Source organism: Anolis sagrei, chromosome 5 (assembly GCF_037176765.1).
Source record: "Anolis sagrei isolate rAnoSag1 chromosome 5, rAnoSag1.mat, whole genome shotgun sequence".
Classification (NCBI taxonomy): Eukaryota; Metazoa; Chordata; class Lepidosauria; order Squamata; family Dactyloidae; genus Anolis; species Anolis sagrei.
In genome coordinates, this window is record NC_090025.1 from 166,784,642 (window position 1) to 166,807,180 (window position 22,539).

At 39.5% G+C, this 22,539-nt stretch overlaps 1 protein-coding gene across 1 annotated transcript in view; it reads left to right on the plus strand.

Annotated features, from left to right (window-relative positions):
• Positions 1-22,539, plus strand: part of MYH9 (myosin heavy chain 9) — an 83,594-nt gene that overhangs the window by 39,931 nt on the left and 21,124 nt on the right. Inside the window, exons 6-21 of the mRNA XM_060776978.2 lie at positions 717-809; positions 1,373-1,436; positions 2,931-3,029; positions 4,399-4,542; positions 6,884-6,979; positions 9,093-9,211; positions 10,090-10,242; positions 11,572-11,745; positions 12,622-12,795; positions 12,917-13,031; positions 16,185-16,378; positions 17,429-17,550; positions 18,297-18,366; positions 18,789-18,949; positions 21,001-21,109; positions 21,729-21,860. Coding sequence (XP_060632961.1) covers positions 717-809; positions 1,373-1,436; positions 2,931-3,029; positions 4,399-4,542; positions 6,884-6,979; positions 9,093-9,211; positions 10,090-10,242; positions 11,572-11,745; positions 12,622-12,795; positions 12,917-13,031; positions 16,185-16,378; positions 17,429-17,550; positions 18,297-18,366; positions 18,789-18,949; positions 21,001-21,109; positions 21,729-21,860 — 2,019 coding nt within the window. The remainder of the gene's footprint in view (positions 1-716; positions 810-1,372; positions 1,437-2,930; positions 3,030-4,398; positions 4,543-6,883; positions 6,980-9,092; positions 9,212-10,089; positions 10,243-11,571; positions 11,746-12,621; positions 12,796-12,916; positions 13,032-16,184; positions 16,379-17,428; positions 17,551-18,296; positions 18,367-18,788; positions 18,950-21,000; positions 21,110-21,728; positions 21,861-22,539) is intronic.

The following is a 22,539-nucleotide window of genomic DNA, read 5'->3' on the forward strand; positions in this document are numbered from 1 at the left end:
AACTTTTTTGCTTGTGGACACATTTAAAATTTGGAGGATATTACAAGTACTGCCATAGAGTGGCTGCCACTGGGGAGGCTTCCCATTTACAAAATGTTTCCCATTTCTTGAAGAATGTTTTGGGCCCATGGGAGGCAAAGAGACATGCTAGAGAGAGGAGAAGGTGGATGCTCCGACTTACCATACCCCACTCTAAATATTAGAGCTAATGTACATGAAGAATTTTATTGCATAAAGTCTATATTAAATAGTACAGTTAGAACTTGAGCAAAATTTCTTTCTCGATACTCAGTTTAATAAATGCAACTACAAAGCCTCCTCTGTACCTGTTTTATACCAGCGGCGCAACTGAGATGACTGTCTCTTTCTGCAGAATTCTGATCTTAAGAAGTGGTCACAAAAGAAGAAGCATATAGAATAGATTCTTAACTTATTAATTTAGCAAAAGGTAGTATCTGTCCAAAATTCCACTCATATATTATCCGAATACAGAAAATATGCATTTGTTTCTGTCTTTGAGTTGACTGAAGGAATGCTTCATAATAATGTTACGTTTGCCTCAGCATAGTAATTAATGCTTTTCTTAAAGTGTTTCCCCTCAGATGATACATCCAGTATATTGGTGGAAATAAGAATTTGAAACAAAGCTCTGCCAAAATAACTACTTGATACATTCTAAGTGAAAGGGTTCTTATCATTCATGTTTTTAATTCTAGGGGGAACTTGAGAGGCAGCTGCTTCAGGCCAACCCTATATTGGAGGCCTTTGGGAATGCCAAAACGGTTAAGAATGACAATTCTTCAAGATTTGTGAGTATTGGTTGCCTTTATAATTGATAGGTACTTTCCCTTTTTGAGAGAAAAAAAGGATTGAACAACCATCTTGGTTGCTTGATCTTATATGATGTTCTTTTCACGTGGCTTTGACATGTTGGCATGTTTAACTCTTTACATTGGTTTAAATATACGTTAAGTCACAACAATGCACATATCAGTGTAAACCTTGATGGTTTCTGGTATAGTTAGAACTTAGCTATTGACTGCATGCAGTATACTTTTAGGATGTTTTAAAAATTAAACTACCTGTTTGAAACAGCTCTGTTTTTCCTATGTTAGTTGGCATCCGTTAGCTAACAAGGTCATCAAAATAATTTACAGTGCTCTAATGTATTATTCGCTGGTACTGTGAAATCAATTTATTATAATAGCCAGTTACTGCTTGCAAAAGCCATCTTGATATCCACTTCCTTTAATCTTCAGAAGCCAGTAATGAACATGGGTTTTGCAGGAACTTGGAAGGACAGATGTGTATGAAGATATGCATATTGTATTGTTCATGTGTGCACTTGGCTAACACTTCTTTGTTCTTTCAGGGAAAATTTATCAGAATCAATTTTGACGTGAATGGCTACATTGTTGGAGCCAATATTGAGACCTGTATCCTTTCTTGTGGTTAGGGAAATCAAGTTAACTTTAAGAGGAAAGGGAAAAAATCCGGTAATCTTAGAAAAGGCATTTTAAGACCTGAAGAAGCACATTGCCTCCATGAAGTGACAATCTTTTTAGTAAAATAGCTCAGCAATCCCAAGTTGAAGGATATTTTTGTAGGACTCTAGCCTATTTGGTAATTTTATTACATTACTAGCTTGGGGACCCAGTGGTGTCTGAGTTATTTGAGAAAGGCATTGTTCGTTTTTTGAAGTTTGGTGATACCAGTTTGGTAATGTATAATGCTATTTATTAGAAAAAAAAGCCAGTCTTTCCTTTTGTTTTTTATGAATGCTCCCATTAGATGTGGGAGAACTACAATCCTTCCCAAACCCTGCCATTATTCAAAGTTGGCCATATTGGGTCTGTGTGCCAAGTTTGATCCAGATCCGATATCAGCTGGGTTCAGTGCTCTCTGGATAAATGTGAACTACAACTCCCAGATTCCTAGGGCAATCACCCACAAACCAGCCAGTTTTCACAGTTGGCCATGTTGTTTCTGTGTGTTCTCTGGATACCTGTTGAGCCAGCCTCCCAAACCCCTCCAGTCTGTTCAGTTGCTGATCAATTGCTCTCTGCTTGCTGTTCTGCCATAGGAAACGGTGGGAAAGGGTTAAGGGAGAGGCAGTTGGCGGGGTCATGCAAATTCCACACAAGGAACCCTGGGATTCCTGCCTGGGGTAGGGGAAACATGTCAAATCTAGGATGAAATTCTCCTCAAATGAAAGCATTCCTTGGGGAGTATTTGGGGAGGACATTGGCAGTGTCAGTTTGGAGGCTTCTCAGCACTTGGAACTATAGCCTGTTTGTGGAGGCCAGAGGTTGTCTGTGTAAGTGGACACCTCCACCACATACACATATACACAGTTTTCACTTTTATTGTGTGTGTAGATATTTGAGTTCTTTCAGAGTTCAGACAATGAGAGGAGTACTTGTGATCTATTTTAGCATCAATGTATGTTTATGAATATCGTGTTTAACTTAAGAGCTCTGTGTGTGGGATTCCTAAGAGCCATACTATGGCAGAATGCCAAATTGAGGCAGAGTAATGCCTGACTTTCTCTTTGAGCTTGCTGCTTTGAGTTTGAAATAGGTGTTTTGGAAGTCAAACAAATGGTATCCTTTATTTCCCAAATTATGGATACTTAGCAAGATTACTTTACTCAGGGTGAAGTTCTGAACTTACTTCTGAAGTAGAATTAATAGAGTTGTATTTTAGTCAAGAAAAATATTTGATCTTCTCCTCACTTTATAGTAGTTTGGTGATACAAGGCAAGATTATATGAGCTGGCACCTGGCATGAAGCTAGAGGTACTGGGGCTTCTTGGAAAAAAGGACCCACTTGTGTTGTAAAAAAAGGGGGGACCAAGCTTTTTGAGATCATTCAGGTGTAGAATTTTAGGTTTTCGGCAGTCTTGATTCTCTCCCTTAACTTACATAAAGATCTGTTGGAGAAATCACGAGCAATACGTCAGGCCAAAGAAGAACGGACATTCCACATCTTCTACTACCTGCTGACTGGTGCAGGGGAGCACTTGAAGAGTGAGTACCTTCTGCTACTATGACAGGCACTCTCTCACTATTTGATGTATGCATACTGAGCCTGGTACATTTCTTTACAAATGCTTGACATGGGCATCTCTGGTTGATCTTTCTTTTTCACCCTTTGATTGTCATTTCCTTAGGCAATTTAGAGTTTTTAGGAAGTGTAACTTTGTTGTTTCAAAATGTGAGACCATTTCACTGTGTAAATGTCCCATTTCAAGTTAGGGAATGTTAGGCATCAGGTCAGGAACCTTAGAATCCCCAGACATGAATTAATTACAAAACCAACACTTTCAAAATATGAACTGACCCAGCCCACCATGTTCACTTTACTATTTATTTTCATTTTCTATGCTTGATTTTGCATTAATTTGCCATTTATTTTTATTTGATGTTATTATTTATCTTGATTTGTTGTAATTGTTGTGCTTGGCCTCATGTTAGCCATCCCAAGTCCCCTCTGGGGAGATGGTGGTGGGGTATAAATAAAAGTATTATTATTATTATTATTATTATTATTATTATTATTATTATTGCCCTCCAATTAAGATTTACAGAGGCAAGAAAGGATGTCTGGCTACTTCTAGAGGGCAAGCTTTTCTGTAAAATAAACCAATTCTATAGCCCCTTTCCTTCTTCGACCAAATATTGGAGGAAGATAATTCTGAATAGTTAACCCAGCCATCTATTTAAATTGAGCAGGTATAATTCCTCAATATTGATAAATCACTGTAGCTTGGATCATTATTCAGATTGCAATATAAGGACTGAAGAAAAACTCCTAGTTAAGGTAGAATCTCATTTCCTATAGGAAATTTTTAGCTTTTGAAATCTACAGTGTAGGAATACTAAGTTTTGTTTATGCTATAGGAATGTCACCTAGGGTTTCCTGTGGGTGATCCAAATTCTGAGTAATAAGTTTGAACTGTCAAATTTGACATGAAATCTGTACATTTTAGTCCTTTGATTTGTTTCAACTGTGCTAACCAAGAGGAGCCCCCAGTGGCACAGTGGGTTAAACCGCTGAGTTACTGAACTTGCTGACTGAAAGGTTGGCGGTTCAAATCCGGGGAGCGGATTGAGCTCCTGCTGTTAGCCCCAGCTTCTGCCGACCTAGCAGTTTGAAAACATGCAAATGTGGATAGATCAATAGGTACCGCATTTGCTGGAAGGTAACAGTGCTCCATGCAGTCATGCCGGCTACATGATCTTGGAGGTGTCTATGGACAACGCCGGCTCTTCGGCTTATAAATGGAGATGATCATCACTCTCCAGAGTTGGACACGACTAGATTTTTTGTCAAGGGGGAAACCTTTATCTTTTACTATGCCAACCAAGATGTTTTTAATCTTTCATATTTTTGTAGATGACTTGCTGTTGGAGCCTTACAACAAGTATCGCTTCCTTTCCAATGGACATGTTACAATCCCTGGTCAGCAAGACAAGGACATGTTTCAGGAGACTATGGAGGCAATGCGGATCATGAGCATCCCAGATGATGAACAGATGGGTATGGAACTAATAAAAGGGGTTTAAAGGATGCGAGAGGATTGTGGCAAAGACTGTTCAGAAACATCATCATAGGCTTCATTATTTGTATACCACTCTTTCACAAAATGGTGCCTGATGTATCTTCTCCCAGTGAAACAAATGAACACCAAAACATATAAGGAATGCTGAAAGCTTAATGGAAAAGAAACAAAGCACACTGCAACAGATAGTATTCAAATAACTCTCTATTCAACTTCGTAGAAAACCATAAAAGTTTTAAAAAACACTGTATCTGTGAAATGATGGGAATATAAGCATTGTGATCAGCCCAAATCCATTTCAGAAATCCGCAATCTTTCTCCAGCTTTGCAGCTCGTTAGTTGTTTATATCTCCAGGGAGTCCTGGAACCAATCGGCTGCAGATAAGGAGGGCCAACTGTTTTATTTTTATTAGGTGAGAGGTTGATGAGCAGATAATTTGCCAAATGTACTTCAGGTTGCTGTGTGGCACAAATTGCATTTGGCTGTCTTGATACAAATTTGTAGCAACAGGGTTTTTCTTATCTCCAAACTTGACCTTGTCAGTGAGTGCTGTGCGTGAACACCTGCAGGTTTTCAGTTGCTCAGTTGAGAATATAGCAGAGAAGAGGGAAGTACTCCATCTTCTACCTAATTTTATCTGCTGTGTGTATAATGTACTCTATTAATTAAGCTTATAAACACAGTGCTTCTGACTGAAGGTTCTAAACACCTTTTATCATGATTTCTTAAACTCTGTTGGCTGAACAGATAAGCCACCCAATACAGCAAATCTATAATGTGGGTTGTACTTTTGAGTAAGCGTTGTATTACACACACTTCCAGGTCCTGATGACTAGTGCCCCATGTGGTGGAATATACAACTGCAGCTTCCTGATATTTTTCCTTTCAGTCTTGCCATGGATTTATTGATTTTTGGAAAGCACTTTTAGATTGCCCAGTCATCAGTGTTTTCTTGGCAATGTCCAAGTTTGAGTTAAAGATACTGATGGACATAGTTGGTTATACAATAGCTCTGACACTATATAAAATTATTTAATGCAGTGTAATGTCATATCACCTGACACAAAATATTATGATATACAGTATGAGCCCTTACCTGTGGGACTGCTACCCATTTCACCTACCTGCATCTGATAAAATATGTAATCTCCAAGAATATTCTAGGCACTCCAGGAAATTGTGTGGTATGCTTCTTCTGGAAGTTACCATAGAGTTGTGCTAGTAAAGTATAGGTTTTTTCTCCAGTTAAATAATAATAATAATAATAAACCTTTATTTCTAGACTGTCCTGTCTCCCCAAAGGGACTCAGGCTGGTTTACACGTCCAAAAAGGCAAGCATTCAATGCCTCAGATGAGTATAAACATATCAAAATAATACACAATATAGTGACAGTAATAACAGTGAGCTTACGATACAGAATTAAGCATTGTGATGAAGAATAAAACAAAACAATCCAATAAGACAGTTAACTAAAACATAAGTAAACATTATAACAAATATCTCAAAAGCAATTTAAAATAGTTACATTAAAAATGACTGTTGCCACTGTTCATTTGAAATGTAACGTGGCAGCCATACAATACAAGTGGGACTAGCCAGCATTCCAAGTAGTTAAAGTGACTTAGTCCTCTTCCTCTCCATACCCTAAAGTGCAGTTTCTTAAAGGAGAGGAGGGTGGGGGCCATTTTTACTTTTTTAGGGAGGGAGTTCCAGAGACGGGGAGCAATTACAGAGAAGGCCCCCTTTCTCATTCCCACTAGCTGTGCTTAGGATGGGGGTGGGACTGAGAGGAGGGCATCCTTCCTTGACTGCAGTGCATGGAATGGTCTGTATAGGGAGATTAGACAAATAGCCTATAACCGAACTGTTGAGAGCTTTATAGATAATGACCAGCACTTTGTATTTACCTGGAAGCGAACTGGCAGCCAGTGAAGCTGCCGCAGCATGGAAGTCGTCCTCTCATGATATGGTGCACCAGTTAGCAATCTACCCGCTGATTTCTGCACTAATTTCAGCTGCTGAACTATCCTCAAAGGCAACCCCACATAGAGAGCTGGCATATATACTGTATGGTAACTTCCAGTGGACATTACTCTTTTCAGTAGGATTTGCTACTATCTACAGTTTCTCTGGTAAATTCAGGCAGGTATTCCTTGTGGATAAAGGAATCGTACTGCATTCTGCACAGCAATATTTTGTTATAGGTCTAATTTGTACAGCAATTACCAAAGGGTGAATGGGAACGAAACCTCTGTGCTGACCAGTTTCTAGCAGATGCTTTCTGAATAACACATTCTGTCTTTGTTTCTCCTTCAGGTCTGTTAAAAGTAATCTCTGGTGTTCTTCAGCTTGGAAATATTATGTTCAAGAAGGAACGCAACACAGATCAGGCTTCCATGCCTGACAATACAGGTAAATATGTTCCTTGGGTATTGAGGGGTTAAGAGTATGCTTCTTATTCTCAGAATAGTTCAAGTCTTAAAAGTGCTGTGCACATACATATAAGAGTCCCAACTGGAAATGCATACTAATAGACTCTAGTGGTATTATATAAATGCTTACATACTTCATGTTGGTTTTTTATGTAGACAGCTTCCTAGCAGCAGGTTGCAGCTGTTAAGATTGTGAGCAGCCACTGGTGTTGCCTCCTGGTGGCAGAAACATTGTGTACATGTGAACAGTTGCTCAGCTACTGTCTAATTGCAACCACCTGTGATTAGCCACATGTAATATCTATGGTGGTGACACAGAATAGAGAGGAAGGAAAAGGAGGAGGGAAGTTGGGAGGAGACCACAGATGATAAGATCTGGAGGAAAAATATTGAGAAAGAAAGTTAAAACATCAGAATGTAGAGGAAGATAAAACACAGGCAAGAGGGTTAATAAATAGACTGAAAGAAGATCTCGATGGACTTACTCCTCTTCAGAAGGGACATGCAATTGAGACTGCTGCCGTGCATTGAACCATCATTAGGATGGGTTGGATTTATAGCCTCTAAGGCTGAAGCTTTTTGCCTCCTTGCCTTATAGGTCTGAAATCAGTGCCTTCCACACTTCCTGTAGCAGGAAGAAGGGAGGAAAGTGAACAATTAGGAATGGAACTACAGTATTGTTACAAGAGTTCAAAGCCTGAGGCTTATTGCTGTGGAATGTGACTTTGCTTTCGGTTTAGAGAGGAAACACATTTAGGTGGCATTGGGGTAAATGTCAGCCCTAAGATTTAATGTCAAAGATTAAACTTTGGATATTTCAATTTGAAGACAGACTTTTGTGTGCTGAAGCTACTGAGACGTTGGGTTTGGCCACCTGGTGCTCAAATTCCAGAAATTTCAGGGCAGAGGAGATTACCACCCTCAATTCAGAGTTGGCTAAATTTAAAACAGGTGGATATGTGATATCAGTTAATACTTAGTTGTAGAGAACAAAAAACAAACCAGGCTGCTTGGGTATCCCTTATCTGAAATACTTGGGACCAGAAGTGTTTTGGAATTTGGATTCTTTCAGATTTTGGAATACCATGTATTTTCATGTACATACATTAGAGTTGAGACGGAAGTCTAAAAACAAAGTTCATGTATATATTGTCAAAAGCTTTCATGGCTGGAATCACTGGGTTGCTGTGAGTTTTTCGGGCTATATGACCGTGTTCTAGCAGCATTATCTTCTGACATTTTGCCTGCATCTGGCTGTCATCTTCAGAGGTTCTGTTGGTAGTAAACCAAGTGGAGTGTATGTATACCTGTGGAATGTCCAGGGTGGGAGAAAGAACCCTTGTCTTTTTAAAGCAGTCATTCTCAACCTGTTGGTCTGCAGATGTTTTGGCCTTCAACTCCCAGAAATCCTAACAGCTGGTAAACTGGCTGGGATTTCTGGGAGTTATAGGCCAGAACACCTGGGACCCCACAGGTTCAGAACCACTGGGTAAAGCAAACACACTTTGTGTACATTGAACCATTAGAAAGTAAAAGTGTCACTATGTCAGCCACCCATGTGGACAGGTTTGGATTTTGGAATTTTGTTTAAGGGATGCCCAAACTATATCTGTGTCCTTTTATATTTTCTTGGTTTGTAATCAAGAAGGTTCCTCAGTTATCTAGTATAGCAGTCCAAGAAGATGTGGAAGTTCTCTTAAAATTATGTTAATTACATGTATGTCCCAGCTTGCTTTCATGATAGAACAACTCTATGACATAAACAGGGTAGACACAGGATGGGTGGATGAGTAGTTTCCCAACCAAATCCAAACATACTTTGTTTTCGAAGGCTTACTGTATCATATGCCTTCATTTTATTCTGCAAGATCTTTTAAGTGACATACACAAAAGAGTGGACATCTTACTTGTATCTCTGGATCTTGAAGCAAACCAAACATTTCCATCTCTCATTGTACTTTGAATGTGCTCTTTGAAATCTGTTACATTCAAATACATGACTCTCTCAGAAGCAGGTAAGTATTCACCCTTTCATAATAAAATGAAAGAAATAAAAGTACTAAATATCTCCTTCTGCTCTTGTGTTCTTTTAGCTGCTCAGAAAGTTTCTCACCTTCTGGGTATCAATGTGACAGACTTCACCAGAGGAATTCTCACCCCTCGCATCAAAGTGGGCCGAGACTATGTCCAGAAAGCTCAGACTAAAGAGCAAGTATGTATTGTAACTGAGTAAAGTTTTAAAATGAAAACAAAACAAAAAAGGCTTTCTGACGGGGGGAAAAACAGGTGGAATGTTGTGGGATTTAACTTTCAAGTAAATATGTGCGGAATTGTGTTTAAATCTTGAAGATCTAAGTCATTCACTGCTCTTAACTAACTAACTTTGAATAGTTCTATAGGGGCAGAGTGTGGACAATAGCTGATAGGAATGTTTTCTGTCTGCTATGCTTACAATCATGTCACCATCATGTCTTTCCCATAACAACATTGTGTTTCTGTTGCTACTAATTTTGTATCCTGTTAACTTTTGGAGTTGAGAATATTAGCACATTTATTTATTCATTTACAACATTTATATGCTGCCCTTCTCACCCCGAACGGGATTCAGAGCAGTTTACAAGATGTATATACATACAATATAATATATTATTAGCATAGTAAAATATCAGTAATACTATTACTATATTGTATTATACCATTATATTGTAATATTGTTAGTAATATAACAATATTACATATAATTATATATAAATATATAATTATGATATATTATTATATTGCATTACATTATAATATTATAAATATTATATGTATATACAATATATTATATTACGTTATATTATATTATATTCTTAACATAGCACAGGAGACAAGGTGGAACTGTCTTCTGCCCCCTCTCTTTTCACTCTGGCCCAGAGCGGCACATGTTTTAGACATTCACCAACTTCTTAATTTGAAATGAGACATAATTTTTATAGGGTGGTGAATCTACCAGTGACCCAGCACTGCAGCCAGGAATCTATGAAGTGTGATTATGTTTTCTGTACTGTTTTATTTGGACATTGCATGTGACTTGAGCCCATTTTTTAGGCTGACTTTGCCATTGAGGCTCTGGCTAAAGCCACTTACGAACGCATGTTCAGGTGGCTAGTGATGCGCATCAACAAAGCACTGGATAAGACAAAGAGACAAGGAGCATCTTTCATCGGGATCCTTGATATTGCTGGCTTCGAAATCTTTGAAGTAAGTAAAAAGAGTGCTTCTTTAATTTCAGCACAAAATATATGTAGCATGAAGGAAGCAGAGTTGATACGTTGTGAATCAAAACAGATTTTTAAAGAGCTCAGCTGCAATAAATTCAAAGGCTCTTCAGAGAAAGGATAGAATAAAATGTAGTAAGGAAATATACATTATTTTTGTGCATATTGAAAGTTGAATACGAATAGATGGGGCAGTAAATTTATATCGGATATTAGTCATGTATCCTTATTAAGGATAAGGATGGAAGGTTGATGTTTTTGGTGCCTAGGGAAAGAAATGGCTAGGGAGTAATTTGGCAGATTGGGTGGTGTCATCTTCAAGCTGAGAATGAATGTCAATACCAAGGCCAAAAAGTCTTGTGATCGGGCTGAATATCCAGGGAATAAAAGAAATTCATAAGAAGGGTGCTAACTGATGACCAACTTGATTTGTGATCCTTTGGGCTCAGCCAGTGGTACAAAATCCTAGAAGGGCCACACAGACTCTTGCCCTCTAGTTAGGACTCCTGCTTGCATATGTATAGATGTCCAGCTTCGAAGCTGTAGGGAACTGTAATGATCCGGTGGCACAGTGGGTTAAGCTGTTAAGCTGCTGAGCTGCTGAAAGGTCAATGGTTTAAATTCGGGGAGTGGGGTTAGCTCCTTCTGTTAGCCCCAGCTTCTGCCAACCTAGCAGTTTGAAAACATGCAAATGTGAGTAGATCAATAGATACCACTTCAGCAGGGAGGTAACGACACTCCATACAGTCATGCTGGCCACATGACCTTGGAAGCATCTACGGACAACGTTGGCTCTTCAGCTTAGAAATGAAGATGTGCACCCCCCCCCCCCCCCCCCCAGAGTCAGACACGACTAGACTTAATGTCAAGGTGGAAACTTTACCTTTACTATTGCAGCTCTGACACACATAGTCCTCATTTGGAGATTGACAGACAGTGAAAGAGGATGAAGTTTAATTTTAAAAATTTCCTGTTAGGTTTATCTTATTCTTCATATAATCCCATCTTACAAGATGACTGTTTCCGTTTTTAAAAATAATTTTGTGTTTAATTTTTTAAATAACTTGCACAGTTTTACAAACCCTCACAAACCTTTCTTGTGAGTAAACTAATAACTGGATAGCTTGATTGCTCAAAAATGAGGGGTTACAAATACACTGGGAGTCAAACAAATAGACATCTGTACCTTGTTAGATTTTCCGTTGCTACATAGTGTGCTGTTCCATTTTGGTACTTTTCCCCATGTGATTTGCACTTTAGTAGGTATCTGAACAGTAATCACCCACATGTATTTGTTTTCCCTTTGAAACAGCTGAACTCATTTGAACAGTTGTGCATTAACTACACAAACGAGAAGCTGCAACAGCTCTTCAACCACACCATGTTCATCTTGGAGCAAGAAGAATACCAGCGTGAGGGCATAGAGTGGAACTTCATTGACTTTGGTCTGGATCTGCAACCCTGCATTGATCTCATAGAAAAACCAGTGAGTAATGTGTATCCTATTGTGAGTAGCAGAGGGTATTGAGCTAGAGCACTCAGCTGAACAAAACATGCACGTTCAGTTTGATGCCTCCTAGGGAGCTATGTTCAACTTGTAAGAAGGTGGTACATAAGGGGAGTAGTGGCAATATTTAATATAAAACCTTTCAAGTGTTAATGAAGTGTTGAAGAAATGCAGATGCTAAAAGATAGCTCCTGATCTTCCATATTGCTGAGGATGCCTTACGTGTTAGGAATAGATATTTTCTCTTGTGCTCATCTTCCTGTGGTCTTATACAGGGTGAGGCAGCATAACTTCCTTTTTTCAAAACTTAATAAAACCCATTTTATGAATTAGAAATTTTTATTTTTATAATATAGGCGCATACTTAAAGTTTTGTTTTATGTAGTTTTGAAGATCAAATTAGGAAGGTGACGTCCCCCATTCTCCATACACTGAGTAAACCGATTTCTGGTGTTTGTCATGACTCTTGGCAGCATAGCAGGCGTTATGTTGGCAGTTTCTTCCTGGATGTTGGTCTTCAAATCTTGTAGGGTCCTTGGATGGTTTACATAAACACGGGATTTCCAAAAACCACATAGAAAAAAATCACAAGGGGCCAAATCTGGAGAACAGGCTGGCCATTCCAAATCTGCTCGAAAAGTAGGCCTCAATGGCAAAAGCACGCTCCTCACTATTCCAACGCATGATGGTGACTGAACTGTGTCAGGACAAAACTTTATACTCCCGCCTCTCGAACGAGACCACTAGCGCTCCGCTATGTCTTCAACCGACTGAATGGCGTGCATTTTAAAAAAGGAAGTTATGCTGCCTCACCTTGTATCTTGGTAGCGGTACTGATTTCTGTCTCTCCTCCAGGCTGGTCCCCCAGGCATATTGGCCCTCCTAGATGAAGAGTGCTGGTTCCCAAAAGCTACGGATAAAAGCTTTGTGGAAAAAGTGGTGCAAGAGCAAGGCACTCACCCTAAATTCCAGAAGCCAAAGCAGCTGAAAGATAAAGCTGACTTCAGCATTATACACTATGCTGGAAGGGTAAGGTCTCAGAGTGGTTATGTGAAAACCCAACAGATAACTACAAAATTCTCAGCTGTCCTCAGTATGGAGGCCAAGTTAATACTCTCATTCTAATGCTGGAAACAAATTCATTTTCTAGGTTGATTATAAAGCTGATGAATGGTTGATGAAGAACATGGACCCTCTGAATGATAACATTGCTACTCTGCTACACCAGTCCTCTGATAAATTTGTGTCTGAACTGTGGAAAGACGGTATGGCAAACAGAATTCTTCTCTCATTTTCTTTAAGAGTCATTCAAGCACCCAGTACACAGCAATCCAAAACTTGAGCATGTGAATCTTTACTTTAAAAGCTCTTCTTTTGTTGCTGAAGTGAGGAGAATTTAAAACAGGCATGGGGAAACTTGGGCCCTCCAGGTGTTTGGATTTCAACTCCCACAATGCCTAACAGCCTCAGGCCCTTTCCTTTTCCTCCTCAGCCGCTTAAGCGGCTGAGGAGGAAAAGGAAGGGGCCTGAGACTGTTAGACATTGTGGGAGTTAAAGTCGAAAACACCTGGAGGGCCCAAGTTTGCCCAAACCTGATTTAAAAGGTCAGGCTGGCAGGGTAGAATCTTAGTATATCTTTCAGACATATGCTCCCTATAGTTTCCTGCATCCAAATACAGGATTTAATGAAATAGGCCACAACTTGCCTCTAAAAGACTTTCTTTGCTTGTTCCAGTGCCATTAGGTGTCTTGCACTCTGGATTATTTTTCTTTGCTTTGAGTCTTACTTTTACTGTCTCTTTTCTTGGGTTTTTCTTTGACGTCTCTGTTGCAGAGATGCAGAACATTCAGAGAGCCTATTTCTATCAACATTTTCCTATTCTTCATCTAGAACCAGGTGACTGAGAACCCGGCTGTTGTGTCGTGTCATGTGATTCCTTCTAGAGCCATGCAAGAAATGCTTCTATTAATTCTTCTATTCCCCTTTTACTGTTCCTGCTTGTCTGTCTCATCCAGTCCGCCTGCTTTTTGCTAGTAGAACCCTTTGGACTTGCAGGGGAAAAAAAACCACAGTCTTTTTTAAAAAAAAAGCAAGATATGAACACTGGTACAGCAGCAGGGCATAGATGGATGGTACTGGCTTAAGAGTTTGTGCAAATGTCAATCTTACAATATTTCTTTACATATAAACCCAATGAAAGTGGCTTGTGGGATTACCATTTGTGGCTGTTCATAGAATTATAGAATCATAGAGTTGGAAGAGACTTCATAGGCCATCCAGTCCAACCCCCTGCCAAGAAGCAGGAAAATCGCATTCGAAGCACCCCTAACAGGTTTCCAGCTTCTGTTTAAAAGCCTTCAAAGAAGGAGCCTCCACCACACTCAGGGTCAGAGAGTTCCACTGCGAAACAGCTCTTACAGTCAGGAAGCTCTTCCTAATGTTCAGGTGGCATCTCCTTTCCTGTAGTTTGAAGCCATTGTTCCGTGCCCTAGTCTCCAGGGCAGCAGAAAACAAGCCTGCTCTTTCCTCCCTATGACTTCCCCTCACATATTTATATTTATCGGTTGTCTGGATAATTTTGGCCATAAAGAACAGTAGTTTTCCGGTGGCTAACATTGTTTTTTCTTGGTTTAAAAGATACAATTAATGAATTTTGAAGTTTTTGTTATGGGAAAAGATTTCTTTGTCTGCCTCCTGATCAGAGGTGTTTGATTTCGTTTTGTTACAGACTCTTAACATTTTACCTTTAAATGAATTAAGAATTTACATTTGAAGAAGAAGAGGCAATTTGATTCTCAGCTACACACACACACACCCAGGAATACTCTGCTCTAGTAGTGCATCTTGTCTCTCAATATATAATGCATTCCTGCTTTAGCAAGTTAAAGGGTTTTCTTTGAGAATAATTTCTTATTATTATTACCATCATCAGTAGTAGTTGGCCTAATTGTCACTTAGCAAATGTCAGTGATTTGGCTGACCACATTGTTAACATATCCTGTTTTAAAAGCTTCAGTCCGATACTATAGTTACAATGATTATGTTTGTTTTAGTTTTTGATCATTGTGATAATCTTTAAGAAGTGGGTTCTGTTAATCTTACATGTGGATACTATAGAAAGAGAACTGAACAAAAAACTCAGTTGTTTTAAGCACAAATGAATAATATAATAATAAACTTTATTTATATCCTGCTACCATCTCCCCAAAGGGACTTGGGGCGGCTTACAAGGCACTCCAGGGTGCACATACAACACACAACAGATCAAAATGGTACAAAAGTATAAACCAAGTCACATAAAATTATAACAACCCCAATCAACACATGTAGCATAAAATCAAAATAATACAACTTTAAAACAACAGTAGATAAAACTAACTGCCATCAATTCACAAGGTGCCAAGTGTCAGCTTCATATGGGCCCATTCAGCCCACTCAAGGTCAAAGGCCTGTCTGAACATCCATGTTTTCAGGTTGGAACTGAAAGATTGAAGTGTGGGGGCTGCTGAATATACAAACGCTCAATTTCCTTCTGTCTCTGTGTCCTGCCAGACAATTTACATCAGCTAAAATTCATATGTTATAACCCATCCCATATAACCATCATGTAATAAATTCTGTATGACATTATTCAAAAGATATGCTGTAGATCAGCATAGGAAAACTTTGGCCCTCCAGGTGTTTTGAACTCCCACAATTCCTAACAGGCAGTAGGCTGTTAGGAATTGTGGAAGTTGAAGTCCAAAACACCTGGAGGGCCAAAATTTGCCTGTGCCTGCTGTAGATGCATTCTTTTTAGTGAGTGTGGAATAGGAAACTCACTAATTAATTTAGCTTAGAGACGTTAAGCACAACACAAATTTCAAAATAATCTCCGATTCTACACTCTTATTTTACTTTGGGTTTTGAGCATACAGATCTTAAAAGACAGCTTTCTTAAGAGTATCTTTACAGCATGTCCTCTCAATTTGATGGCTGCCTCCCACAGTCTTATAACACTATACTTTAATGGAGGAAAGAAAAAATCTTTACTCTTCAGTGGGTATCTTTGCAAGAAAGCATCATTATATTGATGTTAAAGCAGACATGAGGAAAAGAGAGAGAAAGAATATATTGTCTTGACCAAGCTTGTTGTGCCAGTTCCATGGTAATCCTTGGCCTAAAATGGCTGTTTCAGCTATCGGCTAGATCTGTCGGGCATGTGATGGATCCTAGCTCAAGTAGTGAGTGGCTGCTTTCTTCCCTTTTTGTTGTTGTTCCTAATACAAATGATAAATAGGACTTCTACTTCTGTAGAGAAAGAAGCAAATTATTCCTGCAAATTCCTTTTCTGTCCTTGCTGTGTCCAGATAAAGTGATGTATTCTTCTCACCCGAGCTGTGAAGTATAACGTAATCATTTTGAATGTTTCCTCCAGTTGACCGTATCGTTGGGTTGGATCAAGTTGCTGGCATGTCAGATTCAGCGTTGCCTGGGGCCTTCAAGACCAGGAAGGGCATGTTCCGCACAGTAGGACAACTGTACAAAGAGCAACTGGCCAAGTTGATGGCTACCCTGAGGAATACCAACCCCAACTTTGTCCGTTGCATCATCCCCAACCACGAGAAGAAGGTAAAATTCACATTTTGTGTATAAGCAGCAGTAATGTAGTTTGCCCAGACCTTGGAAGTGATTCTAAAGATTGCTATTCTTGCTTGTGTTTTTGAAGAATGTTTGGTGGAGAATAGCTATATGCAGATATTCTACAACTAGTTCTTCCTTACCCTGCTTTTAAACATGGTTGACTTGGCTTTGGAATTATCTGCTGTTCTTAAAATATCTCATGTATCCTGGGGTCTCCTGTGTAACTGTGTTTTAAGTTCTGTTCAAAAACATTTTCTGTCGAGGAATGTGGGTAATATATTCCAATTGTTAGGAGCGAGGCTTGCAAAGATTTTTTTTCTAACAGGAAGTTGTAACATTTATTTACTAAGATAGTTATACCTTGCCCATGTAAAGGATGTCCACAGTGCTAGCAATAAATATGTATTAAATTTTTCTTTTTAAATTTATTTAAAAATAAATAGACAGAAAGAAAGCAGTTATTACATTTCTAAGTTTAATTATCCACAGAGAGTGGTGCCTTTAAAATGTTTTCCTTCCTTTGCTTTGCAGGTAAAAATGTAAGTGAACATTATTTATAGTTTGGGGATTTTCTTCATAGTCTTTCATAATTATAATAATAATATAAATTCAGTCTTTTTCTTATAATTTGAGAAAAAGGCTTTGCAATTGTTGCATATGTCCCTGATCTGAATATAAGATGGAAGGTTGTTGTTGTTTTCTAAAAGAGGATATTTTAGCTGAACTTTAGCTAATGTGATGTATCAGTTTTCTGACATAGGAATTTACTGCTGCTCTGTAATACCAGTAATTCAGTATTAGAAGTTTGTAGTTTAGTTGTTACTTCAGAAATTGTCATCGCTGTGATCTCTTAATTCATTTGTTAATTTCTGTCAGTGAACTTCATCAAACATAGCACGTCTTAGCATAATTCAATCTGAAAATTTCAATTTGAATAATGGTAGTAGGTCTGCCTATTCTAGGATAAGGTACAATTCATATACCAATTTAAGCCGGGCACCCATGAATCCTTGTAAACAATCTGCCTTTCCTCTGCAGGCTGGAAAACTGGACCCACACCTTGTCCTAGATCAGCTTCGCTGTAACGGTGTGCTGGAGGGAATCCGTATCTGCAGGCAAGGTTTTCCCAACAGAGTTGTCTTCCAGGAGTTCAGACAAAGGTAAAATTGACCTATGGTCTCAGATGTATATTGAATACAGTGTTGGAATGCTTTTAGGTTGTCAGGTATCCACACACAGTTTCTAAATAAAATCTGTCTTGATAGTTAGTCATCCATTCTAAATTAATGAGTGTCTTAAAATCCCTAAATGGTACCTGGCTATGCCACTTGAATGGTAGACTAGTTAGTAGGCTACAATGGCATTGCAACAAATCTTAAACATATCCCTTGGCTCTGCTGGCAGATAGTGCATCAGTGGTTTACAGTTGCCTACTCCACCCCCTGTGTACTCAAACTGCATTGGATAATTTTATTATCAGTAGTAGTTACAACACGTTGTTGTTTTGTGCCTTCAAGTCAATTTTTCTAATGCAGACCCTATTGTGGGGTTTTCTTGCCTTCCTTCCAGACTCAGATAATATGACTTGCCCTAGGCATCCCATGAGTTTCCATGGCTAACCAGGGGATTCAGTCCCTGGTCTACTGGAGCTTAAGTCAAACCACTGCACCACATTCAATGTGACACTAAATTCCTCCTTTGCATCCGACTTCTACCAGATGTTAAGAATAATCAGTCTTTATTTTCCCAGAATAATAAAACTTATAAGAGATAGCAGGATAATCTCTTCCTATGATCTTCACTGTAACCCTGCCGTGAAATTTCTATAGCAGGATAATCTCTTGCAATTCTTACCTCACACAAATGATGTGAGTTGGTAATGGAATTATAACATCTTTCATTCTAGATACGAGATCCTGACTCCAAATGCCATTCCAAAAGGGTTCATGGATGGAAAGCAAGCCTGTGTGCTGATGGTAAGTTTCTTGCTCCAGTGTTTGAGAAAATAATAAGTGAAGAATCATACACATCCCTTCATTAAACTAAGCATAGTGCCATTTCCTGATGGAATTACCTAGTACTTGAATTTCCCATTACCTCCTTTAGGTCCCTTTTCATGAATTAATGCCACGTTTCAAGACTTATTCTTCTATTAATCTGTACTTAACAGAAGATTGCATTACACTCTCATCATTTAAAATGAACTTGGAATGTTCTTTCTAAGTATCTCTGTAATAGTTAAATGAAAACTCCTGAATGTTTGTTCCTAACTTCAGAGCCTGATAAAATCCCGTTGTCTTCCGTGATTTAAGTAAACATGGAGGGATTTGCTTGTAAATAAATGTTTCTCCTGATGTATTTTTAGTATTAATGATTAAGTGTGATTTCTCCCTTTTAGATCAAAGCCTTAGAGCTGGACCCAAATCTTTACAGGATTGGACAAAGCAAAGTGTTTTTCCGAGCAGGTGTCCTTGCCCACCTTGAAGAAGAAAGGGATTTGAAAATCACAGATGTTATTATTGGGTTCCAGGCATGTTGTAGAGGCTACTTGGCTAGAAAGTAAGTACAAAGTAATTGCTAATCTTTACTTATTCACATCCTTGGCCAGCTGGCATTCTGAAATTTTAAAACAGCAGTTGGCTCTTTCTCTATTTTTTTTACATTGCAGAAAAGCTAAATTAATGAAACACAAGGTAAATACTGAATGGAAACACTAAGTATAGGATGCTGAATTTTCTAAAGTTCCCTTGTCTTCCTGTATGGCTGCTGCTTTAAATCAAAGTAAAATGCCAACGCACAATTCCAGTTTTGTAGACCCTTGGATGTCTTGCCACAGTTCAGATTCAAGGAATAAAGCATCAAGCTCGTATTGTGAAGTTTGCATGGTCATCAAGTTTGCAAATGACACCAAATTGGGAGGGATAGCTAATACTCCAGAATACAGGAGCAGAATTCAAAACGATCTTGGGTCTAAAATAACAAAATGAAGTTCAGCAGGAGGGACAAATGCAAGATACTCCACTTAGGTAGAAAAAAAATGTAGTGCAAAGATACAGAATGGGGGATGCCTGGCTTGACAGAAGTACATGAGAAAAGATCTTGGAATCCTCATGGACAACTAGTTAAACATGAGCCAACAATGTGATGCGGCAGCAAAAAAAAAGCCAATGGGATTTTGGCCTGCATAAATAGGAGTATAGTGTCTAGATTCAGGGAAATCATGTTACCCCTCTATTCTGCCTTGGTCAGACCATATCTGGAACGCTGTGTCCAATTCTGGGCCCCACAATTGAAGGGAGATGTTGACAAGCTGGAATGTGTCCAGAGGAGGGTGACTAAAATGATAAACGTTCTGGAGAACAAGCCCTATGAGGAGAGGCTTAAAGAGCTGGGCATGTTTAGCTTGCAGAAGAGAAGGCTGAGAGGAGACATGATGAGGGCCATGTATCAATATGTGAGGGGAAGTCATAGGGAGGAGGGAGCAAGTTTATCTTCTGCTTCCCTGGAGACTAGGACGCAGAGCAATGGCTTCAAGCTATAGGAAGGGAGATTCCACCTGAACAGTAAGAAGAACTTCCTAACTGTGAGAGCTGTTCAGCAGTGAAACTCTCTGCCCCAGTGTGTGGTGGAGGCTCCTCCTTTGGAGGCTTTTAAGCAGAGGCTGGATGGCCTTCAGTCGGGGGTGCTTTGAATGCAATTTTTGTGCTTCTTGGCAGGGGGTTGTACTGAAGGGCCCACAAGGTCTCTTCCAACTCTATTATTCTATTTGTGACACACAGGAGGCATGAAGTCAATAGAAGAGTACCAGGATGAGGTAGGGGATAAGGAGCAAATGGTGAGAGGGTTCTTCCAAAACTGATAGTGAGGTACTATTCATATATAACAAGAGCTGACAAAGGGAAGGTGACAGTGCTTCTGTACCTGTAAAGGTAGTATATACAAAAAAGGAATTTCAATGGTTGATGCTTCTCATGAAAACAAGGAACTACCAGCACCCTATGAAATTGGCTCTTCTGTACAGGAGTCCTTATCAGTTTTCACTCTGGAAACCCTGCATCTGACAAGTGGGCTAATTGTGGCCTGCAGGCTGAGTGCAGCCACCAGGATTGCCAGGGTAGAAAAATCTATATGTCCCTCAAATGGTGAGGTGTATCTTTGCCATGTTTTTGGGCTTCCATTAAACATATTAACCCAGAACAGGCCTCTTTTTATATCAGTAGGTGAACAGGAAATTACACCCACTTTTTTCCTGTTGTTAAAAAAGTGTCTCCAGCACCTTTAATGGACTGGGGAAAGTGAAACAGGATGAGAATTCTCTTCATGCCCCATAGGAGACCTGAGTGGCAGGGGAGAGCAGTGAGTATTTTTCTGAGTGTTTAAGGCTTGATGAAGCCTTAAACACCCAGAGTTGTTCAATCCAGTCTATAAAGTGATCATTGACACAGTGGAAAGAATGGAGGCTAGGACTTTGGGAGGGAAAAGAATGATACAGTAGGAGAAAACAAAATTAGGATTTTGCTATGATTATTAATCTTGAGAAATGTTAAAGTCTGTAAGGGTTTTCCCAGACCTTTTCTCACATTCTCACTATCTCACGTTTCTCATCATAGGGCTTTTGCCAAACGCCAACAGCAACTAACAGCAATGAAAGTGCTCCAGAGGAATTGTGCAGCCTACTTGAAGCTTCGCAACTGGCAATGGTGGAGACTGTTTACAAAGGTAGTAATTGGGGAAGCCATAAAGTGACAGGGAATTTTAGTGTTGATGTTTAAGAAAGGTGATGCAGCAGGTTTAACCGCTGAGCTGCTGAACTTGCTGACTGAAAGGTTGGCAGTTCAAATCCAGTGAGTGGGGTGAGGTTCCGCTGTTAGCCCCAGCTTCTGCTAGCCTAGCAGTTTGAAAACATGTAAATGTGACTAGATCAATAGGTATCACTTTTGCGGGAAGGTAATGGTGCTCCATGCAGTCATGCTGGCCTCATGACATTGGAGGTGTCTATGGACAACTCTGGTTCTTCACCTTGGAAGTGGAGATCACCATCCCATAGAGCTGGACATGACTAGACTTAATGTCAGGGTAAATCTTTACCTAAAGATCTTATAGACTTATGAATATTGGATCTGAAATATTGTCCATTTTAGGATGACTAAAAGATGCATAATCTCTTTAGCAATTTCATGTATCATGCTTCAGAAAGAATTCATTGGCTTTAAGATGGAAGCTACCTGTACTGTAGATGGGCTTAGAACTTGGAAGCTCTGTGCAGGATGGATCAAATGTTTCTCCATCACACAGATTGGGAGGCATGAAATAAGTTATTGTCCAAATTTTATCACAGGTGAAGCCTTTGCTACAAGTGAGCCGGCAAGAGGAGGAGATGCTGGCCAAGGAAGAAGAACTGGTGAAAGTGAAGGAAAGACAGTTGTTTGCAGAAAACAGAGTGTCAGAAATGGAATCTCTTCAGACACAGGTGAACTTGGGTTGTTCTCTCAAGTACTGGGTGGCCATCTCCTTTGCTCTTGAAATGTTTTGCAGTTTTTAACTGATTTTGAACAGTATCCATGTATGTATTAAGTCATGCAGTAAAACATGCAATTTGAGACATGGTTTCTCCTTCAGTCTTCCTTAGCTAAATACCTTACAGTAAGAGTACATAGCTGTTTTGGGCTCAATACTATTGGCTAGGATTCTTGTATTGATTGCCTGTTGAGGGCTTCGTATGTCCACAGTCAGGCACCTACATATACAAATGCATGTGTATGAAGAATCTCCCACTTCTCATATGCCTGTCCTACCCACCTGAGCAACTTCCTTTCATAGAATCATAGAATCAAAGAGTTGGAAGAGACCTCATGGGCCATCCAGTCCAACCTCCTGCCAAGAAGCAGGAATATTGCATTCAAATCACCCCTGACAGATGGCCATCCAGCCTCTGCTTAAAAGCTTCCAAAGAAGGAGCCTCCACCACACTCCGGGGCAGAGAGTTCCACTGCTGAACGGCTCTCACAGTCAGGAAGTTCTTCCTAATGTTCAGATGGAATCTCCTCTCTTGTAGTTTGAATCCATTGTTCCGCGTCCTAGTCTCCAAGGAAGCAGAAAACAAGCTTGCTCCCTCCTCCCTGTGGCTTCCTCTCACATATTTATACATG